The sequence below is a fragment of the Nycticebus coucang genome, chromosome 12 (assembly GCF_027406575.1).
Source record: "Nycticebus coucang isolate mNycCou1 chromosome 12, mNycCou1.pri, whole genome shotgun sequence".
NCBI classification, from domain to species: Eukaryota; Metazoa; Chordata; class Mammalia; order Primates; family Lorisidae; genus Nycticebus; species Nycticebus coucang.
In genome coordinates, this window is record NC_069791.1 from 61,307,950 (window position 1) to 61,317,475 (window position 9,526).

At 43.3% G+C, this 9,526-nt stretch overlaps 1 protein-coding gene across 3 annotated transcripts in view; it reads left to right on the forward strand.

The window, feature by feature from the left end:
* The window catches only part of BCL2L13 (BCL2 like 13), a 104,879-nt gene extending 95,818 nt beyond the window's left edge, over nt 1–9,061 (forward strand). For all 3 annotated transcript variants that reach the window (XM_053557968.1, XM_053557970.1, XM_053557969.1), the window contains one exon: nt 5,373–9,061. In XM_053557968.1, the coding sequence (XP_053413943.1) occupies nt 5,373–6,227 (855 nt within the window). In that variant the 3' untranslated portion in view covers nt 6,228–9,061. The remainder of the gene's footprint in view (nt 1–5,372) is intronic.
* Nucleotides 9,062–9,526: the final 465 nt, after the last annotated feature.

The following is a 9,526-nucleotide window of genomic DNA, read 5'->3' on the forward strand; positions in this document are numbered from 1 at the left end:
TGGCACTTTACCAAGGGCAACAAAGCGAGACTCTGTCTCAAAAAAAATAATAGTTTGAGGTAGCTGTGAGCTATGATGATGCTACAGCACTCTACCTAGGGTGATAGAGTGAGACTCTGTCTCCCCCCGTCAGAAAAAAACATAAAAAAATTTCCTTTGGGGCTATTGTGTTTAGTTTGGTCAAGATAGATAAAGAGACTTGTGAGTTATGTATGCTTCACAAGTTCCTGGGTTCAAACTAGCATAATAAGTTAAATACAACTCACATTGCAGTTAATGTTAACACATGAGATCATACCATCAGTTTGCCCAGTGTACCACAGACATCAAACATGTGACCATGTGTAGATCATCTTCTGGATTCTATCTCATTTAATTGGTTGAATTGTCTATCATTGAATAAAAGAGATACGGTGGTACCTTCATAGTTGACCACCTCCCCACAATGACTGCCTCCTTACGTTGACTAAATTTTCATAGACTGGACATGCATCACAATATATGTATCAGTAGGCCTAGTTCTGTATGCTGACCACCTCCATATGTTGACCAGTTTGTTATAGTTCCTCAGGTGGTCAACATATAGAGGTTCTACACTCTGTTAGGATATCTTTAATTTTTTTTTTTTTTTTTTAGGATATCTTTAATTTCTCTCAATACTTTGCAGGTTTTATGTAGAGGTACTGTACAATATGGGTTTTCTTCCAAGAAGACTTAAAATTTTACTTATTTTTTTTTTTAATAGTAGTTAGTTTGGATGAACTATATTTATTTTTAACCTTTCTTAAAGGTATTAAAGTCTATTTCCCATCTTTCTGTGTTAAAAATAATGCTAATGAAAATCCCTGTCAAATATATACAGTTAAGTTTACAAACTCTTCTTAGAAAATGTGCTACATACCTCATTGCTGAATATCACTATGATCACCTTCAAAGTACTCTCCTTGGGAAACTATGCCCCCACACCAGCGCCTAGTTCAGCCTTGAAAGCTGTTGTCGTATTACCCTTGATGTCGTAAATGTCATCAAAATGTCTTTTTTCCAATATTTCCTTTATCTTTGGGTAAAGAAAAAAGTTATTGTGGGCCAGATCAGGTGAGTAGGGAGGTTGTTCCAATACAGTTATTTGTTTACTGGCTAAAAACTCCTTCACAGACAGTGTCATGTGAGCTGGTGCATTGTCATAATGCAAGAGCCATGAGTTCTTTGCCAGGATTTACAGTTAAGATTTTACTATTTCTCACATGTTACAAGGGTACACGTGAAACTTACTAAATGTAGAATATAAATGTCTTAACACAATAACTAAGAAAATGCCATGAAGGCTATGTTAACCAGTTTGATGAAAATATTTCAAATTGTATATAAAACCAGCACATTGTACCTCATGATTGCATTAACGTACAACGCTATGATTTAATTAAAAAAAAAAAGATTTTCGGGAGGCGCCTGTGGCTCAACAGAGTAGGGCACCTGTCCCATATGCTGGAGGTGGTGGGTTCAAACCCAGCCCTGGCCAAAAACTGCAAAAAAAAAAAAAAAAAAAAGATTTTCCTATTTCTCTATTGATGTTTACTTGGTCTGCTATGCTTCTTAACCGTCAACCAATGATCCTGATGCACAGTTCCATCAATTTTTGCAATGTTTTTGTCAGTTCTGCTCCTTACTGGATGCCCTGACCTGTCTTTATTAGTGACACTTTCTCTCCCCTTAGAAAAAACAGAAAGACGTTTAATCAATTTGTACACTGCCACTTTCTTTCTTTTTTTTTTTTGTAGAGACAGAGTCTCACTTTACTGCCTTCAGTAGAGTACCATGATGTCACAGGACTCACAGCAACCTCTAGCTCTTGGGCTTCAGCGATTCTCCTGCCTCAGCCTCCTGAGCAGCTGGGACTACAGGCGCCCACCACAATGCCCGGCTATTTTTTGGTTGCGGTTCAGCTGGGGCCGGGTTTGAACCCGCCACCCTCGGTATATGGGGCCGGCGCCCTACTCACTGAGCCACAGGCGCCACCCACACTGCCACTTTCTTTATGGCATTATCTTCATAAACTTGGACTAACATGTCCCTGGGTTTATTTCCATTCTTGCCAAATTGAACAAGAAATTTACAAATGTTTGTTCCTTGCTTTAACTCAAGCTCCAACGTTCCTGTCAGTGCCATTCATCAGGACACCATCACACATCAACACAAAAGCAGTTGTAAGACAATGATATACCCAGGTTATGAAACTTTACCAAGTTGTTTGTACAATGCTGCCAACGTAAGCACATGGTAGCAAATTCACAAACTTAATTATCATTTCATATGCTCAAGACATGATTATGGCATCTGGTCAAGATCTTCATCTCTTTTCTTAGCTGAACTGAACCAATGACCCCCTAAAGCCTGAATGTCCTCCTTCCCCCTCTGTCCCCTGTTCCCAATACTTACTCTTCTGGACCTTTCCAGTGGTCTATATTCAAAGGGACCTCTGCAAGGCTGAGGTGAGCTGTCACCCTCAAAAGCTTTTTTTTTTTTTTGAGCCTGCCACAATGCCTGGCTATTTTTTTTGTTGCAGTTGCCATTGTTGTTTAGCTGACCTGGGCTGGGTTTGAACCCGCCAGCCTCAGTGTATGTGGCCGACGCCATAACCACTGTGCTATGGACACCGAGCCCACCTTCAAAAACTTTGAGTCATGGTCGGCCTTGCTCCCTTCTCAGCTAATGGCCCCTCCAATTTTCCTGTTTGTATCCTACAAAAGTGTAGCTTTCTAAAGAGAGATTTCACCAGTTTTGTGGTGTCTGTACTTGGAAGAGATGGAAGAGAAAGAAGAGGAAGGAAAAGTTTGTATGTTCCCTTCTCTAGCCACCAAGGCAGGGTGTTATTTCAGATTGCTTTTACTTCTTCATTGTTCTGTGTACTTGGCATTTTAGAGTAGCCCTTTACCCCCACCTACCACCAAAAACTACAGTAATAAAACAGTAAAGAAATAGCTTAATTTATTGTTTATTTCCTGTGTATAAAAGCACTAGAAATACTAGACCGAATTTTTAAAACAGTCTTATCAAGTCAGCCACCCCCATTTTATTTATGAAGAAATTAAAGTTTAAAAGGTTAATGAGCGGCGCATGTGGCTCAAGGAGTAGGGCGCTGGTCCCATATGCCGGAGGTGGTGGGTTCAAACCTCGCCCTGGCCAAAAAAAAAGGTTAAGCAAGGCGTCCAAATTGACACAGCTGCTGTCCAGTTGGAACTGGGATCCAAGGTAGTTCTTTTTGACTACAAATTTTGTCTTTTTAATTACCATATTGTTTTCTCTTTCTGCTTATTCCATATTTATTCCGTATCCTTGATGCTTGCCAGGACCTCTTCCTAAGGAGGTTAGACAAGGGCTGAGATAGAATGTGGCACAGCACAATATTATGACCATGTGATTTGTTTATCTGTATTTCTGGTTTTCTTTTATAGACTCCTGATTTGTACTTGATCCTTGGTGTATATAGAGTTTTTGGTCTTGGTTGAAGAATAAAATTATTCTACTTCAGAGGAATGGCAGCCATAATTGTAAAATGAAGTAGAAATTAGTTTACATTCTGTCATATAACTGTCTGTAATGTTTATGAGCATCGTCTAGCCTTTTTGTAAAACTCCGTGTAGATCCTGTGACATTCTATTCCATCGGTTCTCTTCCTGCCCTGATCAGGTCTTGAGCTCTGGCCTTAGGTGTGGCCTCCTGTACACACACCTGTCTTAAAGCTTACTGTATCATACTGAAATTAGCAATTCATATGTCAGTCTTCACAGCTGGACAGTGCATTCTGTAGGAACAGGCACGGGTCTCGTTCTTCCTCATAACCCTGGTGCCGACACAGCTGCTGATCAGTGGTAGGCATGTGAGAGTGAGGACTGCACTGTTGGTCTCCATCACTTTTGCTGAGACTCTTGCTAAAGAAAGCAGCCATAGTCCCTGCATTTCTAGCGTCTCCCCGTTCTGGAACTGCTATCAGGGGAATTTTAAAGCAGAGCTCCAGTTGCAATTTTGTACCTCAGAGACTTGATGACTAACCTTGGTCTGTTGAGTAAAGTAAGACTGTCCTAACTGAATGTCTTTGTTCCTCTCCACGTACACACTGTGCTCTAATTAAACTGGGCTACGCGCTGGTCCACTTTTCTACCTCTGTGCTTTTGTTGACATCATGTCTTCTACATGCCTTTCACCTGCCAAAATCTTACCCATTCTTCAGATGTCCAATGTAAATGATAATTCCTCCATGATACTTCCTTTTTTGTTATTTGTTTTTTGTATTTTTAAAATTTCTACACATAGTATGGACCTACATGATCTCCTTGCCTTCTGTGATCTCCTTGACTTCTCTGACCCTCGCTAAAAGAAGTCATTTTCCCCATGGGCGGCGCCTGTGGCTCAGTCGGTAAGGTGCCGACCCCATATACCGAGGGTGGCCGGTTCAAACCCGGCCCCAGCTGAACTGCAACCAAAAAATACCTGGGCGGGCGCCTGTAGTCCCAGCTACTTGGGAGGCTGAGGCAAGAGAATCACTTAAGCCCAGGACTTGGAGGTTGCTGTGAGCTGTGTGATGCCATGGCACTCTACTGAGGGCCATAAAGTGAGACTCTGTCTCTATAAAAAAAAAAAAAGAAGTCATTTTCCCATTTGAACTCTTAATACACATAGCACTTTATCTGGGGCATAGCATTATTTTTATACCCTACTAAGTGTTAAGTGATGAGTCCTTCAGCTCAAGGTCATGCCTTTGTTTTCTCTGCTGTTTCACATTAATTATTGCATTGATTACCCAGGTTGAGTGTCCCTTATACAAAATGCTTGGGACTAGAAGTGTTTGGATATTTTTGGATTTTGGAATATTTACCGATACATAATGGGAAGTCTTGGGAAGGGGACCCCAGTCTAAACACAAAGTTCATTCATGTTTCATATGTACCTTATATATAACATGTTTAGTAAATGTCTGCTTGAAACCATTTTGGCTGCATTTTGATTGCAGCCTGTCACATGAGGTCAGGTACAGAATTTTTCACTTGTAGTGTCCTGTTAGCACTCAAAAAGTTTTGGATTTTGGAGCATTTCAGATTTTAGGTTAATGATGTGTACAACCTGTATATAAATTACACTGAATATAAATAAACTTTTTAATTTTATAGTTTCAGGAAGACTGGTCAGAGGACTGTCAAAAATTCTTCCTCTGCCCTGGCCTACAAATAAATGCCTTCAATTTAGAAACTATGTACGTTTGAACAATGTATTTATTCCTGGGACTTCCATTTAGGAAAGAATTTTTCCAGATCGACATTTATTTTTTAAATATTTGCCTTTCTTTATATTAATAGACTCTCTTCCTCCTTTTCTAGGGCGCTGTGTTTAACCTTGACTCAGAGGAGGAGGAGTGCCCTGGAGTCACTGCAGAAGACAGCAATGACATTTACATCCTGCCCAGTGACAACTCTGTACAAGTCAGTCCTCCAGAGTCTCCAACTGTGACCACCTCCTGGCAGTCAGAGAGCTTACCTGTCTCACTGTCAGCCAGCCAGAGTTGGCACACAGAAAGCTTGCCAGTGTCTCTAGGTCCCGAATCCTGGCAACAGATCGCAATGGATCCTGAGGAAGTCAAAAGCTTGGATAGCAACGGAGCTGGAGAGAAGAGTGAGAACAACTCTTCGAACTCTGACATAGTGCATGTGGAGAAAGAAGAAGTCCCCGAGGGCGCGTTAGAGGCTGCTGCGGCTGCCGGGGTCCTGCCTGCCGGGGAGCTGCAGGAGGCCTTCCCTGGAGCCCCAGCACCCTTGCTTCCACACATCACTGCCACGTCCTTGCTGGAGGCAGGGGAGCCCCACGCGGAGGTGATTGCAGCCGAGAAAGCCAGCCCTGCTACGTCTTTGTTTGTGGAACTTGATGAAGAAGAGGTGAAAGCAGCCACACTTGAAGCTGGTGAAGTGGAGGAGGAGGAGATCCCCGCGCTGGAACCCCCGGAAACACTGCCGGGCGAGGAGCCAGATGTAGAGAGAGAGCGTCTTTACCCGGAAACACTGCCGGGCGAGGAGCCAGATGTAGAGAGAGAGCGTCTTACGGAAGAGTCCTCCCCCGCTGGAAGAGCGAAGCCCTTGCCCTTGTCTGAGGGCAAGTCTATACTGCTGTTCGGAGGGGCTGCCGCCGTTGCCCTCCTGGCCGTGGCAGTCGGGGTGGCCCTGGCTCTGAGAAAGAAATAGATTTTTCAGAAGAGGAAGAAGACGAAAGGATCTAAGGTTTTGTTTGTACTGGCTGGCATCTGAACCCCTAGCAGCTGTTTGGACATTTGTGGAAAATTCTGGGATAACTGAGGGCTTCCGCTCAACAAGGTTTGATCCACACAGTAGGGCTTGAGGTAGAAGGTGTTCACAGTTATTGGAGTGTAGATTCCAGGGGCTGTGGCTCACACTAGATTCAAAATCTTATGAGTAAAGTCCTTCCCCAGAACAGGGTTTCTCAGCCTTACATTAGTGACATTAGGAGGCTGTCCTGTGTATCGTAGGATGTTTAGCAATATCCCTGGCTTCTACCCACCCCACTCCCAGTGATGACAACCAAAAATGTCTCCAGACATTGCCAAATGTCCCCTGCAATAAAACATGCCCTGTTGAAGGCCAGTGCTTTTGAGGGGGAGGGTTAATTTAGGAAAATTTGGGATAGAAACTCCCAGGCATGGGGGCCTAGCTGTGGGCCTTGTTGGCTCTTCACCCCTTGAAAGTCATCTTCCTGTTGAACAGACTGTGTGCTGCAGCCACCCCCATCCTGGAGTGTGAGAGTGCTTGCCCTGCACGCCACAGCTGCCTCTCAGGGACTGCACTGTCCTCCTCCCCCCAGGTTCCTGCTGAGATTCCCCAGGAGAGGGCTCACTCTGTACTTGTGCTCCAACCCGTCAAGTCCCTGAAGCTCCCTACAGCTCCTCCTTGTAAAGATGCTGCCTTTAGGAATCTCTAAAAAATAAATACAGAAGACACCTAGGGTCCCCTCCCTGTGAGTGCAATTGCAAGTAACTGGCCAGAGAGAGGCATTTGTCTCGTTTAGAGGCAGGAGAATGGCCTAGATGGCCTACTGAGGTCTCTTCCAGCCCCTTCTTTCAGCAGTCACCCCCTTAGCTGTGGCTGCTTTTTGGCAACATCTCTGTTGTTGGATGGTCACTATGACCCTTGACGAGTGTAGTTTTTCCAGTATCTGACCTCAGTCTCAACTGCTGACCATTTCTGTGGGTCTCTTGGCCATGATGTAAGGCTTTTCATACTTGGACTTACAGAACCATTTGGATCATAACTCCTATTAAATGTAGAATGCATCCTATATATCGTTGAAATAAAAAATGGGGGGAAAAAGAAGCTTGAATTTCAGGCCAGGTCACAGTGGCTCATGCCTGTAATCCTAGCACTCTGGGAGGCTAAGGAGGATGGATTGCTTGAGCTCAGCAGTTGGAGATCAGCCTGAGCAAGAGCAGGACCCCATCTCTACTGGGGGGCGGTGGAGGGGGTGGGGACGGGACAGAAAAAACTAGACAGGCATTGTGGTGGGTGCCTGTAGTCCCAGCTAGCCTAAGGGTTTGAGGTTATTGTGAGCTATGATGCCATGGCACTCTATGCAGGGTGACAGAGTAAGACTCTTGTCTCAAAAAAAAGAACCTTGAATTTCAAGACTGAGGTTACCCTTGAAATTCTAGTTTGGCTTTCAGAGTTCAAGAATCAAGGTGTCTTTACCTAAACTTCAGATGCCTGAGTGATAAATCTGAATGAGCCTAATCAGTGTCTGCTAGCTGAGGATCAGCATTATTTTCTTTCATATGGCTGGTCGCACTTCTAAAGGAGGGATGGGACTCCCATCCCTTCCATGCCTGAGGGTCACAGTGTCACTGTGCAGGGTATAAATGCTTGATAAAAGTCATCTCAGATTTATCTTAGGAAATGTAACAAATGACTTTTTTAGATCCTGAAATTTATAATAAAAATACTTTACCAACTCTGATCACTAAAACCTAATGTTTTAAATGTGCTTCTTTTTGAAATTTATTTTTTAAAATAAAATCTTCTCCCTAGGGCGGCGCCTGTGGCTCAGTCGGTAAGGCGCCGGCCCCACATACCGAGGGTGGCGGGTTCAAACCCGGCCCCGGCTGAACTGCAACGAAAAATAGCTGGGCATGGTGGCGGGCTCCTGTCGTCCCAGCTACTCGGGAGGCTGAGGCAAGAGAATCGCTTAAGCCTAGGAGTTGGAAGTTGCTGTGAGCTGTGTGATGCCATGGCACTCTACCCGAAGGGCGTAAAGTGACACTCTGTCTCTACAAAAAAAACAAAAAAAAACAAAAAAAAAAACAAAAATCTTCTCCCTAAAGCAGTATTACTTTAAAGTTGGTCAAGAAAAGGTCTGAGAGTGTTTGTGTGTCTTTTCAGCTTTATTGTGCCACAAATCTTTACGTTCTGAGTCTTAGTGTCCCATTTAGGGAGTGGTGTTTTTAAGGGTTTGGGTGACCTTGATTAATGCAGCTGGAGGTGAGGAGGCAAAAGTGAAGGGAGTTTGTTTTTACATGGTCTCTGGCAGTTGCATCGAATCTGTTCAAACTGATGTGTTGCATAGATTAAGAGCAAACTGGTGAGCTAATCTCGAATTTTTGTCATTTATAATCAATTTTCCTTCCAGTGTTAACACTTTTAAACTTTAAATCCTCACTTCTATTGGCGGGGGACATTTAAGCACTAATAAAGCCAGGTTCACTTCTGAGCTGCTAGAGGATCTGTGGCTTAGGTAGTGAGGTCTGCTCCCCACAAGAGTGGGAGGAGGAGAAGTGTGACACTGAGGCAGTGATTGCTGCTTTATTTACCCACCTATTGGGCATTAACCCAAAGCGATTTGGCTAATTGTATTTTGCCCAGTGATGGAAAACAGCTCTTCTTGTCTATTGGCTTTCTCTAGAGCAGTGTTTTTCAAGATTTTTTTGTAGCACAGCACACTTGAACCTGTAGTTAAACTTCTGTGGCACACTTAAATTATGTCAATCAAATAGAATTAAAGAATATATTTACTGCGCTTTGAACTTTTTTCAAAAGTAATTAATGATTTTGAAAAATTTTTGCAGCACACTTAAGATCCTTGACACTAGTTGAAAATCACAGTTCTAGAGTGAATCCCTGTTGGTTCCTGACTAACAGACGTGTCGGAATCCCTGCTCTTCTCTTCCTTGTCCCCGGCCTCTGGCAGAGGAAGGCAGCAGACCTAGTGACTGCTTCTCACAGCAGCTCCAACTTTTTGCTGCTACCTTAAAAAAATTATTTCTCATATTCCCTCTCCTCTTTAGAGGGGAAGCTGTAGAGGCTATTCCTTATTGCCCCCTGTCTTACATATCACCTAAGAAAGGAAAGATTAAGAATAAATTCACCTTGTTTATGGAAGAGGAAAAGTCTTTGTTAGTCCTTAGAACTCTCCTGAGCTGCTCTATTGAGGGTCATGATTTCTGATCAGTTGGCAAAAGTCCAATGAAGGTTTGTTGAGA